This window comes from Nanorana parkeri, unplaced genomic scaffold (assembly GCF_000935625.1).
Source record: "Nanorana parkeri isolate BGI_ZX_2015 unplaced genomic scaffold, ASM93562v1 scaffold2444, whole genome shotgun sequence".
Classification (NCBI taxonomy): Eukaryota; Metazoa; Chordata; class Amphibia; order Anura; family Dicroglossidae; genus Nanorana; species Nanorana parkeri.
Window position 1 is genome coordinate 52300 of NW_017308712.1, and position 23286 is coordinate 75585.

Here is a 23286-nt window from a genome sequence, read left to right on the forward strand (position 1 = left end):
GGGGGGGGAACAAGCGCCGGCTTCCTCACACTACATTTAGCCTTGCTTTCCCAAAGCTGCCCTCTGCGCCCTGCCGCCCCGAGGCCGGGCCTCGGTGGCCTTGTGGGGAATCCGGGCCTGCTGGTATGCATTGTTGCATAGTGCCCAGCTTTTTTTGACAATACCTTGCCTATAAGCCCTACAAGTGGCCAGGATTGATTAACAAGATGGTTACCACCCCCATAGGATTCACATCAAATTTAAATCACATTTACATGACCATTTGCTGAATTGCTGAACCCAAAGGAGATTCAACCTGGATGGATTCACTCAGAACATATTACTATGAAGCTGAAGTATTCACAGAGTTGTCCGCCTGAGGCAATGTCATTCCCAAGGGTGGGGGGTGCTGGTAGAGAATGTTCATTGGGATGGGGTGGGTTGACGTTGTTGTTCTGATTTGTTAATTTGTATTCAGTGAAAAGGGGGTGGATGCCAGACCACACTTTCAGTGGCTCTGCCTGTCATCTTACCCAGCTCAAAGATGTTACTGACTGCCAGGAGCTCAGCGGGACAACCAACCAAAGTGTGCAGCTCAGCTCCAGTGACATCAGTGAGCTGGGTGGGAAGCTGCACAGAGCATCACAGGTTGCAAATAAAAGCTCTTAGTAACCTCTGCTAACATGAATGGGTTAAATGATCCGTAGTACAACTACATGTTATGTACATACTATGTACTATGGATCATTTAATCCATTCATATTAGCATAGGATAATTGTAAATCTATTGTCTGCAGTGTATATTCTATATGTAGTACATATAGAGTACACACTGCAGACAATAGATGTACAATTATCACCTGCTAATAATCATTAGTTCTTAATAGGGACCCCACCTTGCCCTCACTTACTGCTCGATGAAGGTGCCTCGCTGGTGAGGTTGTAGTCAGCGCTGTGCTGGAGAGCAGCGGCGAGTCAGCGCTGGTCCGGTGGGAGGAGCTCCAGGTGGGGCCCTAACTTAGCTGTCCGGTGACTGCCAGAGGTGCCGTGCGTGTCGGGATGCTCTGGCAGTCACACCGCACCAAAGGTGAGTGAAGAAAAAAAAAAAAAAACATAACGCAAGCATCATGGCATTTTGACAAGTACAGGTACTTGTCAAAATGCCCTGTTTTTTTCTGCCCTCACCCCTTCAGCGCCCTCAGGCGGCCGCTTGACTTGCCTTGCGGTAGCGCCGGGCCTGGAGCCATGACTGACAGTCACAGCTCTGTAATGCTCTGGACTACAAATCCCAGAGACGTAAAGCTTATCTCAAGGATGAGCCCAGCTGTAAAGCTTGGCAAAACTTTAATTTCTATTTGTTGTCTGTTCTTGCAGTAAACTTCAAGGAAACTGACCCAGTAGCATTAAAAGTACTTTACGGGGGGCGCATGCGCGGCGTGCTGGATGGCTGACGTGCCCTAAGGCAGCTCGGTCACTCGCCGGCGTCTCGGGGGAAATACAGCACAGCTGAGCGCACCGATCACCTGACCGGACTCACCGACAGGTACCGCAGTGTCTCGGCCGCACGATCATGTCCTCTAAGACTCCCAAAAAGAGACAGCAGAGCCACAATGCCAGGGAAATCTTTTTTTCTTTCCCTATATGGATCACCACTCTTGATAACTCCAGGTTGCCATATCCAGGTACCCACTCAGGAGGCTGAAGTTTGTTGGGATTTTCCTTATTATGCATATACATTATATTGTTATCACCTGCATAGTCTAACCTTTATCCCCCATACCATTATCCGTACACCCAATCCCTCAGAGTTGAAGACCCTTTACCATATTAGGTCACCTATCCCTAGGCCCACGCTCAAATCTAAATACCCGACCATAACGAAGGCGCACTTGAGCTGTACCAATAGGTCCTCAATGTAAGCAGGTGTCGCCTTGCCGTATTTCTGCCCTTAAGCAGCTCCATCCCCTCACGCTCCTGACCATTGAGGATACATTATCGCAATGCCTACCAAACTACACGCCACACGATAACACGTAGTCCCCTATGTCACCCTGGGCTCCAAATACCTCCCCCATTCCAAGATCCAGCATACCATCCCTTGGAATATCCCTTTAATGGTCGGAAGTGATTGGTTTCTGTTCAATGATGCTAACTTTTTGTTACTGTTTGTTTAGCTAGCTTCTTAGTCTCTCCCCGAGACGCTGGGGTAGTGGTCACTGTACCCCCCAACAGCCCTAGTTCGGACGGTTATCCGCCTAGGGACTATTTTTCTGCCCCTCCACGCGGTTTTCCCCACAGCGGGGACCGCGTAGTGAGGGTCAGAACCATGTGTTCTAAATGCTGTTCGTTAACCTGTTGTTTTTGTTTTCCCCATCCTTCCCCTCCAGCCGCTGTGGGTATCGATCGAGGCTTTGGACTGTGACCCGTATGCCATAGATAAATTGCTGTGGATTTCACCCAAAGACAGACACACTATCAATAGCGCCATAACACGTCAGTCCTTGCGCATTTGGGACAACTCCAATTTGTACTGTCCCCCTCCTGTGAAGCCCTCGTCTGGGGAAGTGCTGTGCTCCTCAACCTTTCAGCTACTCCTTTTTATTGAGAGAAAACTGGCCTAAAACTTTGGAAGCGACGCCCCTTTCACCTTTAGGAAAATGCAATACATTTCACTTTCCCACCTCTAGGTGGCAGCGTTGTACCATAAATTGCCATCAGTAGTCAAGATTTGATTTGAGTCTTGACCAGGCTAGGCCTGACTGTTTACGATCACCATCCCATTGTGATACAAATCAATACAGGACAAGCTACACCATTGTGTAAAACCAGTTCGGTTTGTTTAGTTGGCCCCTTCCATTGTATGAACCAAGTTTCTATTAACAAACAAACAAAACCTCCGTCTCTATTGCAAATCTATGTGTGTCTGAAAAAGTCCACTAAGATATATCGCAACACAGCTCTCTGCAGCGAGATGATCGAGAAGTGAGCGAGCGACTCTATGTGTTCACTCACTTCCCGATCTATAGAGCCGACCTGTGACAGTTACATTGTCACGCGTTGGCTCAAACTATGAAGTTGAGTGATTTTGACTCGCCTCATAGTTCTCCTTTAAATGTATTTAATACATTACTGGTTTATTCATTTCAAGTAAAGTAAAAACACAATAGATGAAATCAATATTCAGAATGAAATCTAAATCATTTCACTTGTGTTTAGTTATCAGCTGCATTACCTAGGGAAATATACCTTGGAGGTAACCTGTCATTACCTTTACCCGCACCTGAGTGTGTCGTCGTGTACAAACACTTTAACATAACTATAGCCCAGGGCTGGAATATTCACCGGAGAGCAAAACCTACAAAGATTTCCTCATGGTATTGCTGCCCGTGGAGGACGATACTTTAATTAAGAGTGAAGAAATACTCCCGTAATTCCCAGCGAGGACGAGGCTAATTATTATGTTTCATTTTTATTAATAAGGACTCCGTACTCATTCGTCTCGTATTCTAAAAACAAAAAAAAAATACAAATCTCTTTTCATTACAAAAAACAACTATACTTGTAAAACTTGTTTCCAAATCTACAGTATATGAAACATTTTGATATGAACTTCTACATTTTAGCAAACATATTGTCAGGCCCGGATTTACTCTCTCTGCTGCCCCAAGGCCAGGTTCGTCAATGCGCCGACCCCCCAACTCCCCACCCCCAATGGAGAATGGAAGACCTGCGGGTTGCATCAGTGGCGGAACTACCGCCGGTGCCCCCCTGAGCCTACTGGGGGCCCAGTACCTATTCAAACACAGCCCTGGGGCAGAGATGGGGGGGCCCGTTGGTGTCCATCTCAGTGCGCCCGTGTACTCAGGCGGCTGTCTTCTGGGTCCTCACGGCCGAGGCCCAGGGCTGCACCCTGCAGTGCCTGTAGGCTTTTTTAAAATTCTAGACAGCTACCCGCCAGCATCCTGGCATCGGAAGATAGGAATTCCACACCCCTGCTGCCTCTCTACTCCCTGCTGCCCCGAGGCTTTGCCTTGGTTGGCCTCGTGGGATATCCGGCCCTGCATATTGTACATTATAGTGTTATAGGAATATACATTTTCTTTTCAATGTTATATATTTCATTTTGACGATTTGTTCAAATAAATGGACTTGTTGAACAATATTACCGAGTGCTGGTGATTCCTGCTTTCTGTAATACAGAACAGTATGCTTCTCACGGACAGTGTCAGCAACACTGTATACTGGCATCACATACACTATATTACCAAAAGTATTGGGACACCCCTCCAAATCATTGGATTCAGCTGTCCCATGAAATGTCCTTGCTACTAAATATTCCGCGGTCACCTGTTAGTGGTATTATAACAAAGTAGAAGCAACTGGCAACTAGTGATGGGCTGCATGTTCGACTCGAACATAGCCTGTTCTAGCGTTCGCTGAACGCCAAACATTGCGGGATGTTCGCGGTCTGTTCGACCACGGAACATCCCACAATGCACTGCGCCCTCCGAAACTGTAATTGGCTACAGTCTTGCACCTGACCACAGGTCAGGTGCAAGACTGTGCCAATCAGGGCTCAGTACACATATAGAGCCATGATTGGGCAAAGTCACGATGACTCTGCCCAATCATGTCTCACAGCTTAGTCCCTGCAGCACACTATATAAGGCTGCTGACACCGCGGCTCTATGTAGTGTGCTGTAGGAGATAAAGAGGGTTCTAGTATAGTTAGTGATTAATATAATTACGATATAGTATATATAATATAATACAGACTTCTATATATATTAGAGTTCTAAATCTCAGACTTCTGTATATATTAGACTTCTATATATTAGACTTCTGTATATCAGACTTCTGTATATATTAGACTTCTATACATCAGACTTAGAGAATCACTAAATTACCAATACACAGTTACCGGCAATTTAAATGTAATTTTTTTCTTTATAAATGTCATTTTTGCTTCAGCAGGTCCTATACATAATACAGATGTGACACTTTACAGGCAGGGAAAGGGGACCCCCCAGGCACCATATTTAGTGCTTCATTTTAAGTCAGTGGTTCTCAACCTTTCTAGGGCCGGGACCACTTGGTAACATTTGCCAAGTTGTGGTGTCCCCCAACGGTAAAATTTAGGGATGACGTGGCTGCTGCAGTGACATCTGGCGGCGTGGCAGGAGAACTGACACTGCTGCGCTAGGAGAGGGCTGAGGAGGACACACAGCGACCCACAGTTTGAGAACCACTGCTTTAAGTGATGTTAAATCACTGCTCCTTTAAAAATGGTATTTTTAAAAAGTGTTTTTTTCATTGATACATGTCCCCCAGGGCAGTACTCGGATCCCCATACACCTTTGTATGGCCAATAAATTGCATATAAGGCTTCAAAATGGGCACATCTAATTTTCTGAGTTCTACCCCCATAGACTTACATTGAGTTCTAAGTTTGAATTAGAACTTTTTCCATGTTCGAAAGTTCGAATTAGAACCGAACACGGGGGTGTTCGGCTCATCCCTACTGGCAACAACACAAAGTGGTAGGCCACATAAAATGACAGAGCGGGGTCAGCGCATGCTGAAGCGCACAGAAGTCGCCAACTGTCTGCAGAGTCAATAGCTACAAACCTCCAAACTTCGTGCGGCCTTCAGATTGGCACAACAACAGTGCGTAAAGAGCTTCATGGAACGGGTTTCCATGGCTGAGCAGCTGCATCCAAGCCTTACATCACCAAGTGCACCAATCACGCTTCTCTGTCTGGCAATCCGATGGACGTGTCTGGGTTTGGTGGTTGCCAGGGGAACGGTATTTGCCTGACTGCATTGTGCCAAGTGTAAAGTTTGGTGGAGGGGGGATTATGGTGTGGGGTTGTTTTTCAGGGGTTGGGCTTGGCCCCTTAGTTCCAGTGAAGGGAACTCTTAAGGCATCAGCATACCAAGACATTTTGGACAATTTCATGCTCCCAACTTTGTGGGAACAGTTTGGGGATGGCCCCTTCCTGTTCCAACATGACTGCGCACCAGTGCACAAAGCAAGGTCCATAAAGACATGGATGAGCGAGTTTGGGGTGGAGGAACTTGACTGGCCTGCACAGAGTCCTGACCTCAACCCGATAGAACACCTTTGGGATGAATTAGAGTGGAGACTGCGAGCCCGGCCTTCTCCTCCAACGACCTGGGTGGGACTTATCGGAATCTGGAAGACCTCTTTGACATAAGGGGCCTCCATATATCTGATCTTCCCCTCTAAATGAATGAGTAAGTGGTACATAGTACCCCTTGTTACACATAAAAAAAAATTGTAAATAAACACACAGACCCTGTGAAAAAGCGTCCAGCGTACTTTGTGGGAGCAGTTTGGGGATGGCCCCTTCCTGTTCCAACATGACTGCGCACCAGTGCACAAAGCAAGGCCCATAAAGACATGGATGGGGGAGTTTGGGGTGGAGGAACTTGACTGGCCCGCACAGAGTCCTGACCTCAACCCGATAGAACACCTTTGGGATGAATTAGAGCGGAGACTGCGAGCCCGGCCTTCTCATCCAACATCAGTACCTGACCTCACAAATGGTCCAACATTCCCATAGACACACTCCTAAACCTTGTGGACACCTTCCCAGAAGAGTTGAAGCTGTTATAGCGACAAAGGGCGGAACCAACTCAATATTGAGCCCTACGGACTAAGTTCATATGCGTGTAGAGGCCGGCGTCCCAATACTTTTGGTAATAGTGTATTTTGCATGTGTAATATATTTTTTTAACTTGTACGTTATTGCTTGGCTTAAATACAGCAGCAGCATACCAAACTGATTCATTATAACTTGATAATATTGGAACTCTCAGTTTTGTGACTCAGTTGGATGCAAGGTCACCGGGTTCATTATCCTTGCTAGACCCTCTTGTGTTTACCTCAGTCTGTCAAATATTAATGTATTGGAGACTAGGTTGACTTTCATTAGGGGGGTCACCATAAAAAAGGTTAAGAGGGTAATCCTGCTACCTCACTAGGTAATTAGGGATATGGACTATAAAAAAACGCAGGCTCAGATTAAAATTTTGCACTGGAAGTTGAAGATGCCTGCAAACGTAGGTCAGCCTGAGATCACTTGAACTGAATAGAAGGCTGCATTTTTTTTTTTTAAGGATCAGGGAAGGGAGAATTTCATAGTTAATATTAATATGCTCAAACCTCCTTATCGTCACCATTTTAAAAGAGCTATTCGAGGAATAAGCAGATTTTGCTAATGTGAAACAATAAATCAAGAAACTGACAAGTTTTATTTTTAGTTCATTACAACGTGCAGATGCAGTGTTCAATAAATTACTATGTATTTCCCAGCAGGCTCAATCTAGGTGCGGGGGATTGCACAGGTTTCATGAGGTAATGGGGGGTTTGTAGCCCCCAGGGCAGGGGTGAGGTCCAGCACAGCTCCAAGAGGGGCCTTGAAGGTGAAGTGTTGTAGCAGTGTTGTAAAGAAGAGGAATAGCTCCATTTTAGCCAATGTTTCCCCAGCACAACTTCTTTTTCCTAGGAAAAGAAAGAAAATGGTTTAATTCATTTAAATCAGCCATATAGTAGAATCTGATCATAAAAAAAGTATTAGATATGCAGTACATGGGATTTATGCAACATCCATGTCCAGGTTGCTTCTGGCTGCGCCAAGAGTGCTCCTAAATGGGAGTGAGCAGCACCGCTATTAAGTATATCAGCACTTGGCTGTTTGGTTGCCAGCAGCCGAACTATCGACCCCCCCACAGGGTCCCAGGCAGCACAGGGGGGCCCGGCCAGGACGAGAAACAAAGGGGTCCCCCTGATGCCTTGCGGGCCGCCTGGGTTGCTATGGCATCTCAGGCTGCTGGCTGTCACTGAAGGCAGTGAGAGGGAAGGCACCACTTCTCTGTGCAGCGGCGCGTTCCTCCTCACAGCCGCTGCTGAGTCAGTAACAGCCAGCAGCTTGCGGTGGAGGAGGCGGGGCCTGACGGCAGTGGAGGAGGAAGAAGAGGCCAGGTCCGGTGGCAGGGCCCACCGGCGACCGAGGAGGAGGTAGGGCCCGGTGGTGGAGAAGGCTGACAGCGGATTGGGGCTGACAGGTAACAGGTGTGCAGGGGTGTGACCAGCCCACCGGAGACCCTGCAGAGCCCACCATAGAGAGTCTATGGTGGGCTCCGCAGGGTCACTCTCAGGTGGGCTGTGTGGGATGTCAGGTGGGCTCTGCAAGGGGCATACCTAGAGATCACAGGGCCCCATACAAAATTTTGCTATGGGGCCCTGTGATTTCTAGTTACACCCCTGTTGGTTGCGTGTGGCGAAAAACATCTGAAATGTCTATAGTACTCAAAGAAAGTCATATCGTGGTCTGTGGTGTTACACTCTTGTTCGGACTGCTTTAAAGCTTATCTTCAGGCTCACTCTGTTGCTGGCCACAATAAACCCTTCTCCCTCTGCAGCTAGCCTGCCTCATTTTCTTTTTCCTTTCTTTCTCTACAACTGTAGAAAATGTTTCTGAAATGACAGTGATGTCATCAGCCACCAGCTACAAGATCTTCTGGGTGTTCAATGGTAGGAGGGCTCTATATGGTATCTAACTTCATTTTTTGTATACTTGATAGTTATCTGTATACTGTCACATTCATTTTATATTAATTTAATATATGTATTTAAAATATTAAAATAATGGGGCCTAGGATTGCTGGGCCATTTTGTTGGTACAGAAATAGGTCCAGCTTCCATAGCCCTGAGGAGCCTTTTAAAGCCCAGTGTACCCTCAGAGCGGACCTCAAAGTAAAATACAAGGTCCACTTATACTGCCTGGGCCCCCCCTTCTGTAAAAAGTAGATTTAAAATGTATCTGTAATCGAAGGAAGGTTGCCGGGAAATGCAGGGCAGGCGAAATTTAATGAGAAGACACTCCAGACTGTTACAAGAGTGTCTTCTCAAGAGATCTGGGCTGTTCTGCCTGCATTCCCCAGTATCAAGCTGAAAGGAATGTGATGTCACCCTATTACTTAATATATACAATGCCTAGAGGAAGAAAGTGCTATAGGAATTTGTAGCAGGTTGTCGGGTATCAGCAGCTGCATAAGAACATATTGTATGTCACCAGAACACAATGGATCAACAGTTCAAATGATGTATTGTAGTGATCACATCAAAAACAGTGTCAGTGCTACATATCGAATCCACGCCAGACCTCGTTGTCAGGCATGCAATGACCATACATTTAAAGAAGACATCCACCAATCAGAGAAAAAAGTTACCTATGACACCATAATGATGTCATAAACCTGCTAAAACGCAGTAAACAATGTTGCAAAGAAATGAAAAGAATCCCATTTTCCCTTGGAACATAATATAACAATGGTATCAATGGTATCTGTGCCTGCCTCACAAAGTGTCCTGCCTGCCTTGGGTTCGTGGGTGGTAAGATGAATATAAATTATTATTATTGTTATTACATAGTATGTATATAGCGCTAACAGTTACATAGTATTTGAGGTTGAATAAAGACACAGGTCCATCAAGTCCAACCTGTTGTGTGTGTGTGTGTGTGTGTGTGTGTGTATAGGTCCATGAGTGTTCTCATTCTTAAGAGTACCTGTACCCTTGTACATTTCGGTCACTCAGGAAGTTTGTGCAGCGCTTCACAATGTAAGGAAGACATTACAATTACAATACAATACAATTAAAGACAGGATGGTAAGGAGGGCCCTGCCCCTGAGGGCTTACAATCTAAAAGAGGAGGGGGAAATGATACATGAGGAGGGAGCTGTGAGGGGATGAATTATTTGAGAATGTGATGGTTCAGTGGTTAGGTTGAGGTGCGATAGGCTTACCTGAAGAGATGAGACTTTAGGGAACGCCTAAGGACAGTCAAGGTGGAAGATAGACCTTGACTTTTTACTTTATAAGTACATTACGGAACTACTATCTGCCAGTGATTTATATAGGGGGACGGGACCTGAACAGTACAAGCAGAACCTGGATTTTACTGTAAGGTCCGCCTTTAAAACCACCAAATACTACCATAGTTTTACCATCCTCATTGGCATCAATGAATTTTGCCAAAAGGAAAAATGTTGCAAAAATGTCCCAAGTGTTTAAATGAAAACTCCCAATATCTCTTATCCCTCTTCAGTATGAAGAACAGGAACTCTGTAAATGAGAGATGAAAACCTTCCTAGTGCTATGTAGTCTTCATATATGACAGCCTTAGCTGGTAGACTGGCCAGTACAGGTAGTTCTCCAACACAACAGATTCTCTCGTCAGCAAGTTCAGCATATAGATGTGTCCATCGGACACTATGATAGTGGATACCGGTTTTATATTTCGTATCATTGAATTTAATCAGAACTTTCAATTTTTTACAACATTGAAATCAATAATACAAAAATAATGTTGTGAATTACCAATAGAGAATGGGATGAACGCATCGCTCTTCTTGAAATTGCCTGCAGAATCAAGAAAATGTTCTGGGTAGAACTCGTAGGGTTTTTCAAAGTAGGACTTGTCTCTCAATGAAGAGGAGAGCACTGGGATGACTGTGGTTCCCTGCGGGAAACATTGTTGTCAACCAGTTAGCATATAACAAATAGATGAAGAAATACAACATGTTGGCCCAAAATTAACAATTTACCACTGGAAGGGTGAAATGCTCATTTTGTCTAGGAGGTGACTATACCTTATGCCACGCTCCAACAAGCTTCCTCCGTGCTATATGAACATTCTCCCAGAGCCACTTTTCTCCTCTCTGCTGGTCGCAAACATCTTCATGTACAATCTATGATCAGAAGTCCTGCATTGTACATGAGGATAGCAAGAGCCTGACCTGAAGTCCTGTGTCCTTTGATCCCAGTTTCTTGTGATTCCTGCCTGTTTGCTTCGACCCGGATTTACTTTGACCTTGTTTGCCTGCAGCCTGCCTTTGACCACGGATTGTTTTGACCATTCTTGCCTGCCACCTGCCTTTGACCATGGATTGTTTACTGGACTGCCTTTGTCTCATCCTCGTGTACCTTCTCTGCCTGCTTGGTGTGACCTCAGCTTGTTGACCCTGGATTTCGGATTAACCCAGTTCTGCTGCAGAACCAAATCTTCAGCTTGCACGGTATTAACACCACTGGCACCCGTGCCACTCGTTGTCTGCCAGGACTCTGTCCCCACTTCCAGAGACCTTAGAACACGAGGTGCAAGGGAGGCCTCCTCATGCATCCAGTCTCCAACCAGGTACGTGATAATGGACTATTGCCAAAGGAGCCGCTCTGCAAAAATCTTGGTCAAACAGTGACTGCAGCCAATCAGCTTGCATGTATGGATATAAATCCCGAGGTATGTTCCTGACATTCACTGGATCTGAAAAAATAGCCTGGAGAAGCTACCAAATGTCTTCAACATTACAGATTAAGTCCAGCTGAATGTGACAACTGGTGCAAGCTAAACCAAGACCTGGATAAATGAGTACCTTTACAGACATCAAAGCCTTGCTTTAGGAGAGTAAACGCCATAGTGCGGGTGATATGAGATATTCCACGCCCTCTCAATGGCAAACAGAAGCCAAAAGATAGTAGCTTGAGGGAGTGGGAGCTTTTTTTAGGGGCAGATGTCACCCTGAAACCCTAAAGTACTGGCACCTAAAGTATGATGGAAAAATAGAAGCAACTGCACATGTTCATTATTTTAATGAAAGCTGCAGACATGAAAAGAGTGAAAACGGTCTTATGTGAGATATTAGCAATCAGGTTTGCACCTACTTTAACTGCGGGCACTCACCTTTGGAATAAAATATCCTCTGAAGGTGACATCTTGTGACGTTGCATGTGGAACACTTCCCGGTGCTATATCACCATAGCGCAGTACCTCATGAACGACAGCATCGACGTACGCCATTTGTTTCCTGTGCTCTAACCTCGGCTGAGCCGTACCAATGACTCTCTCAATTTCATCTTGTACTTTCTCTGTTGGCAAGATGATATCAAATAAATGTAAATTTCCATAAATGTATATCCTTAGTGAGTATAGTCCTAAAATGTAGGATTCCCCTCCTTCCAATTACTCCTCACCTGCTGTGTTTTGAAGTGATGTAGGGGTCAGGGCATGGAACAACAGTGTGCAGTGGGCACGGCTGTCCCCAAGGTATTCGCCTCCTGAGGCAATGCCATTGGGGGTGGTGGGCTTGCTGGCAGGGAATGGTCACTGGTTGTTGGACGCATGCCAGAGTGTCCCACGCAGCTCCTGGCAACTGGTGATGTCAGTGAGCTGGGCGGTAAGTCATACAGATCGTCACAGGTTTCTAACAGCTCTTAGGAATCTGGGATGCTGTGGCCACCACCCTGCCACCACCCTCACCACCCAGTTGCCCTCCAATGAGATGCTGCCTTAGGCAAACGGCTCAGCCTGCCTCATTTTAGGGACAACCCTTTTATTGGGGCATCTTTATATCCCAAAGAATCTGACAGAGGCTGCAGTACTGCATCAGAGAGGAGGCAGAAGGATTGGGCTACTGGATAGGCAAGTATAAGGCTTCACTCACACTTAAAATCCTGCATTTAGATCAAGGGTAGTCAACCTTGGCACTCCAACCCACAGCCTAGATGTCCAATTACTTTTTTCATCCTCACAATGTACAAGGTTACCCCCTAATATATTAACCACTCCACTCTCTCTCTGAAACCAGTACACACTAAACAACCTTTGGTTTTCAGAAGGCAATGCTGTTTTGTAATTTGCTAATAAACAAGTGCACATAGCACTATTCTCAAAGTTCGGTAGGTGCTGACCATGAGAAAACCAGATCTTAGAAGGAACATACCAAAGTGATATTCCATGGTATGTGGTTCAGAGGTTAGAGCACCATGTCTTACTTTGTATATCAGGATACTTCATCATCAGTAGGAGGCCCCATCTCAGAGTGGTGGATGTTGTCTCCATTCCAGCAGCAAACAAGTTGGCCACCAGGACTGTTAAATTTTCATCATGAAAGTACAGAGTTGATTCCGGCTTCCCCTGCAGACATAGAGATGGAGGATAACGAGACAGTTACTGTAGATACAATGTAGCAGCAGTTCTCTGGCAATGGGTCCAGGTCTACTTATCTACTTCAGAATAAATGGAAAATGAGCAGAGGAGAAGACAAGATGGAGGTGCATGTTCATGTCCCTATTGTGGACACAGACAGGACAACATCCTAACTGAGATTCTCACTTTTCCCAACTCAATCAAAAAGAACATAATTTTCCTGGATTTACATAAAAGTGTTTCCATTGGACTACTCAAGCACACTGCCACCCGTAAGTCTACCTTTTTTGAGCTACTTTGTGCCATAACCGAGAAAGTGCCAGTTTGCCATTAATTTGTTGTTGGACAACTACCGCATTGATATACCAATATAAAACCAGAATATCTAAAAGAAACATTGTCTTGCCTGGTCCCTTTAAATACCACTAACCTAGCACTGCCCACATGTTTTTATTCCAATCAGGCCATCCAAAAACATAAAGCAGACAAAAGCATTTTGTTTTTGGTGGTTGTAAACCCAGCTGTTATCTCCAGTTCTTTAGATAGGGCATGTCACCAACTAGTAGAGGGTGAAATAAAAACATCAGAAATACCTTTTTTGTTTTTATTTTGCAGATCACATGACCCCCATTTTCTCTGCATGACCCTGGTTGATGGGTGAGATGTGGCATATGTGGCATATAGATGTGACTATGCAATGGGACAAAATGAGCCATGCTATCGAAATGAAGCATGTTCACTGTGGTGGCAACAATCTGCAGGTTTATATAGACTCTGCAGCATTGACACTGCAGGGTGTCTGCTCTGCTTCCTTAGAAAACAGCTTACTATTAGTCCTGGTGGCTTATTGATGTCCTCTCTGTCCCAACAGGCATTACTGCCAGTGACATGTGAAGCTTATAACAGCAGAGGACATAGTAAGTCATTTTCTTTCTTAAAGAATGGGTCATGGGCACTGTGGTGGCAACGCTGTAGAGGCCAGTTGAGATTTCAGATCGCTGATGCCATTAAGCAGGAAGTCATTGGCATAAACAACAGGATTTCTTTTAAATTCAATAGGGAGGCTTTACCAAGATTCTTTTTTTGTGGGTGATTACCAGCACTTGACCAGTGTAGTACCCCCCGTGATCCCCAAAAGTATGTGAGGGACCTCAAAAGGCAGGGTGGGCTAGCATTTGATCTCATGGGTAAATCCTTGGCTGGTTGTGCGGTGTGAATGTAGTTGGGCATCAGTCACTTTAAGGTATTTAAAGATTTTATTCTGCATTGTTGCTTACTAGATGGGACGGGAAAAGGTGACACCCAGAATGCAGTTCAGACTCTTGACTCTGTATCCAGTTCTGACTATGCAGTGCAGAGGGTCTTTTGATGGGGACCAGCATCATGGTATGTATGAGAACCTCAGGTGACTAGCAGACTTCTCTGTGCATCCACCCAAGAGAGTAACTAGGCCCCTGCAAGGTTCAAACTTCTACCCAGCTTCCCCTTCTACAGATATCAGATCTTCAGGGCCAAATCCAGGCCTCCATTTTGAGACACATCAAACCTAGGCAGAATGCCTAACTATACCAGAGTCAGCAACACATGCTACTCCAAGCAGGAGCCCAGGGAGAAGATACACTCATGGGATGAGCTCTAAATATTCCCCAGCATGCACCACTGGCAATAAGCCTCCAAGCGGTTGGCCAAGAAGACTGTTACCTGGCACTATTGTCTCTTTTTGCTCTACTGCCAGGGTCACACACCAACCTTCACTGAGTTTAGGGTAGACCAAATGGTACAGCATTATCCATTTGGCTTAGGTTGTTTACAGCCCAGCTTAGCTAAATTTAAGTAGTCATCCCATTTAGGGAAAGGCGGCTACACCAAAAAATTACTGAATGTTGCTAAAAGCCAGGGAAACGGCTAAATACACAGATGAATGATACATTTTAATCCTTACCTCTTGTTGCTTGGCCAAGAATGAATCAACAAGGTTCCTCTGGTCATTTACATCAAGTTCTTTCCTCTGCTTAGTAAATGTCTCTCTTATAAAGCTCTGAATCTGCTGTCGGTTTTTAACCATCTTCTTGTGGCCTCCGGGCAGCAAGCCTATGAGAAATGGAAAGCTGTTGTACAGCTTTAAAAAAACAAACAAAACAAAAACAGTATTTATTGTTTTTTTCTGTGATTTTTTTTATTCTAGTTAAATACTCTGATAAAAATCTAATATCCTGCAGTGTATCAGTCCTTAGATGTTTTGACTTTCGAGGCCTTTTTATTTAATTTTCACCTGGTGATTCGGCCAGTAACACACCTTTTCTCCTAGGACAACAACACTCATTGACTTTACTCTACAGAGGCGCAGCGTTGTCACAATAGGCTGCTCCACTGATTTGGGCTACAAGCTCAGTGCTGTGTCAGGAACAATAGCGTAGGTGTGTGGGGTTTTTCTGTCCATTCTGGTGTGTTGGCAGCCCATTCAAATGCCTTAACACAACACACAGGATGTGTGTCAATACAATGCACCGGACTCAAAAGGTGTGAAGGGAACCTTAAGTCCTCATTCACATGGGTATCGGCAGGCCCTTACAGATCCGTGCTGTGTGCACGGCCGTATCAGGCAGCTCCCGGGAAGGACAGGTGCTGCATGTGATTTGTACTCAGCAGCCTGTCCTTCTCTATGGGAGGATGCGGCCGTAAGCCGCCCTACACTCACTCGCCTTGCACGTCCGTACGGGTGAGGATGTCCATGTCCGGACGCACAAGGGATCCATCCTGTCAGTGAACGAGTATGGACACCCGCACCTGCACGGACGTGCAGGTCGGGTGAGCGTAGGGCGGTGTACGGCCGCATACTCCCATAGAGAAGAGCAGGCTGCTGCATACAAATCACACGCAGCACCTGTCCTTCCCGGGAGTGGCCCGATATTGCCGTGCACGCAGCACGGATCTGTACGGGCCGGCCGTTACACATGTAAATGAGGGCTAAAAAAGGTAAAAACCTGAAGACCAAACTATGAGCTGGAAAATACAATTAAACAACAGCCAAAGAGAATCGTCTCTATCCTCAAGGAGACAGGAAAACAAAGAGTTGGTAAGGGTGGATGAGGCTTTTAACTCTGTGTGTTTCTTGTCACTTTAAGGTGGGAGGAGCAGTCTCCTGGTTGGCTGTCATGGAGAATGAGGGGTAAATGAAGAATTACTTTTCAACATACCTATGCAGATCTATACTTACCCTGACTATAGGTGAGCCCAGGAGTCTTACATTCTCATTAACTAAACTCATGAGCTTCTGTATAGTTGGATCATCGTATTCAAATCTACGACTCAGTAGTATGGATACAATTATGTTGGCCACAGCCGCATTAATGATGGTGCGATTGTTGAAAGGCTTCCCTAAAATCAAAAGAAAAACAATTACATTTGACCATTTGAAGGCATATTGTATAAAATAGAATGCATCTAGCAAGTGAACACTCAAGTGAACAGGCTTGGAGCAGTGGCTATTTTACAACACACACACGAACCAGGAAACAAAGTAGCCCCCCTCCAGAAGGAAGGACAGTGTCAGCACCAATTCAGAGATGATTGGAGGATCTACAGCCGAGTGATACACAAATAAGATACATTTTTGTTAATAGTTAGGAACTTTTTAAGGTTTAACTCCCGAGTTTTAAGACATCTGGACCAATTAACTAAATATGTCTCCATGTCTCAACAGTTGATGGATATTTTAACATAGTCTCCCCTCTGACAACCAATGACAGGATTATTCAATTATCCAATTTAAGGGAATTCTTCCATATGACCAATGATGTAAGAGGAATTCTTCCAAATGACCACCAATGTAAGGGGCATTCTTTCTACTAACTACCAATGAAAGGTGCATTTTTTCTGTATCTGGCTACCAATGTGTAGGGAAAAATCTTACATTGCTAGTTAATAGGAAAATACATGCAAGCACCTAAAGAGATAACTAATGTTAAAGGAACTACTTAACTCTAAGCAGCCAGAGGATCCTTCACAGATGCCACTGGCTCTGCCACCAGATGTCAGTGCTGGAACTATTTAGGAATCATTGGGGTGGACATAAATCTACTTTCACTGTACCTGGGGTAGAGTACACTCACCAAACCACTCAACATAATCCACTGATCCTTAGGCATTACAAAGGGTGCTAGGAATGCCATCCTGGGCATTGCCTGCAAACCTTGACCCATGGGAAATGCCACTGTTCCTTTAAAGCGACACTGTTGCTAAAATAATAATTAAAAAGTAAAGTATCCCCTGCATATAAGAAAATTCATACTTACATCTCCTAACACAGACTGCGTATCTATTCATAGAACTCTGGGAAAAGTGCAAGTGGTTTGAAGTGGAACTCTAATCATTATTTATATAATTAACATTGTTCCCTCGGCAGCCGATGAAGAAAATAGTGCTTATTTTTTCGAGGGATGATCAAATAAAGAGGAATACCGAACATACTTCACGATGGTCCATTCCTCTGCTTTTCATCTCCCGAATGTGGACAGGCACATCTATATCATCAAGTACAATGCATTGTAAATGATGATGGTGGTGTGGTGGGAAGAAAACTATTGGGAGACTGGCAAAAACTGGTAGGGAGGTAGACTGCACGACCAAATGTAACCTTCGTAATTATATAAGCACAAGAAAATGGCTATATTTGCTCCTAACATATACAGACTCTGCATGATGGCTAAAGGTAATCTCAGTTGAAAATGCCTCAGTTGGCAACAAGTTACTTAATAAAAGACAATTAGCAGGACCAATGGCATCATGTCAGGTTTGAACTGACCCGGCGAACACTCACCTCCTTGTGACGTAAAAGTCTGTACCAAGCATTCAGCTTCCTCGCTAATCTTGTCTTCTATAGTTTTCTTTCCCATCCCATAATCTCGGAGTGTGGAAAGTGCAAATCTTCTCATCACCTTCCAGTTTTCTCCATTAGAAAAAACAAGGCCTAAACACAAAACATAAGAACTTACATTTCCGGCCTTCCACATTAGTCTTGCACAGTTATACTGACTCCTCTCCTGGACTGAAATTGTTTACTCTGAGCTTCTCACAATGTGCCTTAGAAGCTGCAGTAAGTCAAATAGAGCCCACCTCATTTCCTGGCTGGAGGACATCCAGCATCATCTAGAGTAATGGTAGGTAACTTTGGCACTCCAGCTGTCCCATAAGGCATTGCAAGACTCTGACTTCCACAGGCATGACTCACAGAGACCACGGCATGATGGAATTTCTAGTTTCACATCAGCCGGATTGCTAAGGTTACCTACCCCTGATCTAGCCCTTTTGCTCTGACTGTATATGGCCCACCCCTTCAATGTTTTGGATTTCATTTCTTTCAATCATGAAGGCTCAGCATCACATGTGGGCATTACCTAGGGTGGCCAAAATGCAAATAGAGCCAGATTAGGAATATCCACTCCTTTTGGCTGACATTGGTAGTTAAATAACTCCTCCTAAAAGCCAATGTAAGGTTCACCAGTGGAGTACTGAGGCAAGGAGGTGTGATGTTTTGAGATAGCTGTGTAAAGCACCCTTCCGGCCCCTCCCTCCAGCCATGATCTGCCTGCATTGTATGGAGAAGCACATAGACCAAGTGATGACATCACTGGGACTAAAATAAGGTATGTAAGGAAAATAGAAAGATTTTAGAAGCAATTTGTAAGTTGATCATAGTGGGGGGGGGGGTTATGGTTGCAGAACCAGGGAAGGCAAAATATAAGCTGGTTAAACTTCAACACACCATACATATTTATTTATTACAGCTATTTCTATAGCACTGACAATTAACACAGTGCTCTACATTGTGTCCATTCACATCAGTCCCTGGTAGTGATGCACCGATACCGAGTATTTGGGCAAGTACTCATACTCGCCCAAATGCTCCGATACTTACTCCTAATACCGGAACTTCTGGTCAGAGGGAGATATCCTCTGACCGGCAGTGCTGCAAGGAAACATTGAGCCGGCTTCCCCGAGCAATCAAGAAGCCCGGCGGTGTGTAATGCAATGCTAGCGGTGGTATGGGTATCGGTACTTGGTATCGGCAAGTACTGAAAGATAAATATCTGTACTCGAAAAAACGGTATCGGTGCATCCCTAGTCCCTGCCCTCAAGGTGTATACCATCTAAGGTTCCTATCTCACATACATACAAGGCTAATTCAGAAAGGAGCCGCTTAACCTTCAAGCACGTCCTTGGAGTGTGGGAGGAAACCCATGTGAGCACAGTGAGAACATGCAATTTCCCTGCAGATAGTGTCCTGACGAGCCATTGAACTAGGGACCCCCAGTGCTGCAAGGCAGAAGTGATAACCAATAAACCAAATGTCCAGATTGCTGTATTGCTCCTCCTCTTATGCATTATACATGAACATCCAATAAAAATATATTTTTAGGAACGCAAGCTGTTAGCATTGATCATCCAGTCAACTTTTTTTGCACACTGACGTTCATATTCTTTAGACAATAGGTGTTAACACTACTTTATTAGATAAATAAAACAGGTACCATATTCTCTTTTATCAAGTATTGGTGCCCTTGGTCTGTCAGAAAATTCCTCAGCGTGGTTGATTAAAGCATCTTTCACAGCTTCAAGTCCGCAGAGGACAACTATCTTCCCCATCCCTAACTGAACACCTATCACTGGACCATAGGTTTTGGATAGCTGAAAATGGAATAAAGAATTAGAGATATAATGAAAAAGTAATAGTATCACTTTAAATGACAAAAATTAAATTACAAACATGTCTCCAGTTAAAAGTTGAGCTGCATTGTCTATGTAGCGCCCATTACCTTTTGTGATGTGACTACCATGCATTTAGTGATGTGCCAGGGCTGTAGACAGCCTGGCTGGATTTGTAGCAGCAAGTACATGGTTAATTCCCAAGTGTCTAACCTTGTCTGTACCCCCCTGGGCGGAGTGAGACTGTCATATTTGGGGACAGCCAATAGGAGACACTGTGATATGTGTACAGTACAGCAGCCAATCACTGGGCTTCTTGCAGCCAGTGGTGTCTGCTGACAAAGTGTACATATATGGGTGGGAGCTGCCATGTGCTCTCTCTCTCTCGCCTGGACCAGCCATGGTCCTGCTCAGCCTGCCCCCCAGGCTAGGCCGAGGCCTGTGTGTGGGAATTGGCTGAGCTGCTGAAGGAGAGGTTTCCTTGGAGGCTTACAGCCAGGAGAATGCCTGAAAGATGGAAGAACCAGGACCAGTGACTTTGAAGTGCCTTGGATTTAGATGGACTTCAGAGCCTGGTCAGTGTTCTTTCATGGATTGTGGAGATGTATTCCCTTGAAGATAAGATCCGGTGAGTCTGGAGCTAAGGAGGCCTGTACACCTAGACCCTATACCCTCTCTACCACAGAGTATGTTCAATAAACTGTTCAAGTAGCCTCCTGAAGTGTACATCAATTTATGGGCGGTTAGTGCTAATGTGTGCAGCTAAAAAAATCAACCCCTAGACTGACTAGATGAGGACCGGGCAATCAGCGGCTCCCTGCGGGGAGTTATCGCTACATCTACATCCAGGTGGAGGAACCCAGACCCCCCCAGACCCGCATGAATGTGCAGTTTCGGGTAAGATTGTAGCCACTTGCAGCCCCATCCTCCCATAGTCATGTTTAGGCTGCTGCACACACTTAAATGCTGCACCTGCCCCCACAATCAGCCAGTAGATGTATGTCAGGGCAAATAAAAAAAAATTAGTACCTCTTTGCAGTATATGAACATTTTGTCATGTTTTATCCCTTTACAAACAATGTACAGAAAAACACATGACTATCTGGCAGAAATCCAATAAGCCCTAAACTGCCTGTTTGGGCTGACAACACAGTGCCCTTGTTGCTCTGAAATTCCAAACAGTATGACAGCCCTGCCTGGTGCACCACAGAACTTTGCCTATCCCTGCTCCTCTTTAATGATTAGCCAGATGGGCCTGGGTTAGATTCCCTTGAACATTCAACCAACCCAAATAAAAATCTGCGTTTGGCAAACATCTCACGTAGCGGCATTGGATGATAGAATGCAGACAGGCACACCATTAAAAAAATAATAATAATGGTGTGGGGCTGTGCGGGGCACACAGCGTCATTGGTTGCAAAGTGGCTGGTGGCCCCACAACTCTATAGGTTGTTATGGTGCTCCACTCTGCATCCTAGAATCCAATGATGCTGTGCAGCCCATCCGCTAGCATCCTAGCAACCATCCTTGCACATTGTTATTGCTTGCTAGGACACACACAAAGGTTTGGTGAGTGGGCGAACTGGCCATATCATTCACTTATGCAATGAACTGGGAATAGCTTGGCTTCCAGTTGAACTCACGGATGACTTGAACCCAGAGATCATCTCCGCTTAGGTAGACTGTAAATGTCTTTGAGCTTTCAGCAAAGTTTTCAACAAATGTTCAGTATTGGAGAAGCAAAGGCACTACTGCAATAATGAATGATGGAAGTCTTTCCTAAGATGGGCCATTATGAAGACCACATAAAAAATATATTTTTCTTCCACCTTCTGCCTTTAAAACACTTCATTTTGATTTCAGTCTGTCATAAATGTGAGCAAGCCTAGATTTGTGGTTGGCGGGAGTTCTGCATTGCCAACATAGTGTGGGTTAGAGCACCAGGACCAGGGGGGGACATTTGCTAATAAAGTACAATGAGCTGGTGGCTCTTATTGGAGATACTTCACCATTAAGACATCAATCAGAGTGGAATCCACAGTCAGCGCCATATGCTGGGCATTATATGGTGACCTGTTACCTTTTCCAGACCTGGATCACAGCATCTGGTAGAGGAAAGTCTTACAGAACCAATTTCTTTTGATGTCATTCAACCAACTACAGAGAGCCACAATGGAAGACTCGAAAAGGTGTGTCATAATCAACCATTTCCTTCAGCAACACCCAACTTTCATCATTACCAATCACTGCGTAACCCACTTGGCATGGCACACTTTCTTTAGCCCACAGGAAATCTGTTCCTACCATGAAAGGACTAGTCAGTTGTGTTTGCCCATCCAGGCCAAAGGTTTCCAGTCCTCCCCTGAGAAGGACCTCCATGGGTGGCACCCAATCACCTGTATATCATGCTGTTGACAGTCAGTGAAATATTCTGATGTACACTAAATGATTCCAGATAGCTATCCTGCCCACCAATGCCACTTTATTGTGTCTTGATTGACACTGCCCCTGCACTGCTTGTTCTGTATCGTTGGTGACATAGTGTATTGTTTACTTTCTGGCCTCTAGGGTTGAGCTTCAAGTTTGGGAGGACCATGTGTTTGACCTAAACCCAAGCTGTTCACAGTTCAAAAAACAGGTGAACAATTTGGCCAGTTAACTCACCTGCCAAACCCCCATCTGTGTCCTAGCAACCAATGACTCTATGCAGCCCACACAACATCAATGATTGCTAGGATGTTAGCAACTGGGCTCAGTTCAGTTTGCTTGGAGGTTCACCAAACCCAGATTTCTGGCTAGGTTTAGTGAATGTCCAAGCAAACCAAACCTTGACATGTTTGGCTCATCACTACCGGTCACCCACTTTGGGTTCTCCATGGATCTGTTGATAAGGCATTGATATGAATGAGTGGTATTAATCTGACCTCGTTAAAAGGATACAAAGGCTAGCCAAAGATTTTGTTCTTGCCCACGCTGTGCAAAAATAAACTTAAAGCTGTTGTTGGAGTTCCTATATCGCCTCACTTGATATAGGACAAGCAGAATGTTACCTCCATAAATGTCTTATGTGGTTTCTTCATATCGATACTGAGGATATTTCCGATGATTGGCAGTGGTTTGGGCCCAGGTGGGAAATTCTTGTACTTTTCTTGCTTCTTGTTGTATACATGGGCCAAGAAGAGGATGATGACAACAGTCAGTAGGATCGTCACAGGGTCAACTGCCAACATTTTCCTGTAATATCTACAGAGGAGGAACAAAGGCATTATGGGTAATAGCAGGAAAACCAATAATAAAGGTTATGTAAACTCAGACAACGGACTTCTCTTATTTGCTACGTCTTGGTTTGTTAAATATGTAAGTGAAAGTGCTTTGTTATATCCGTTTGATAATTGCACAGGAATACCTGTTGGTCCGGCCACTACTCCAGTGTTGATGTGTTCTGTGCATTCTGCAGTGTCATCTTGAACAATATGATCAGCCCTGCCCATCTCAGCTATGTGAACCTACAGAATACCTCTGCCATATGCTGTGTAGATAAGGAGGGCGTGTGTGTGTAGGGGGGGGGGGGGGGGGGGTTGCGGTGGGA

At 44.9% G+C, this 23286-nt stretch overlaps 1 protein-coding gene and 1 long non-coding RNA gene across 2 annotated transcripts in view; one reads left to right on the top strand and one right to left on the bottom strand.

Annotated features, from left to right (window-relative positions):
• The window catches only part of LOC108801691, a 14443-nt gene extending 7040 nt beyond the window's left edge, over positions 1 to 7403 (top strand). The window contains exons 2-3 of the long non-coding RNA XR_001942163.1: positions 5037 to 5042; positions 7319 to 7403. This is a non-coding gene — a long non-coding RNA (uncharacterized LOC108801691). The remainder of the gene's footprint in view (positions 1 to 5036; positions 5043 to 7318) is intronic.
• LOC108801689 (cytochrome P450 2K4-like) lies at positions 7328 to 22928 on the bottom strand. The gene is made up of 9 exons (XM_018573594.1): positions 22748 to 22928; positions 19523 to 19679; positions 17812 to 17961; positions 16210 to 16370; positions 14935 to 15111; positions 12839 to 12980; positions 11748 to 11932; positions 10388 to 10529; positions 7328 to 7507 (listed from the first exon to the last, which is right to left on the bottom strand). The coding sequence occupies exons 1-9, from the start codon at positions 22925 to 22927 to the stop codon at positions 7329 to 7331; spliced, it is 1473 nt and encodes a 490-aa protein (XP_018429096.1). The 5' UTR covers position 22928; the 3' UTR covers position 7328.
• Between the last annotated feature and the right edge of the window lie 358 nt (positions 22929 to 23286).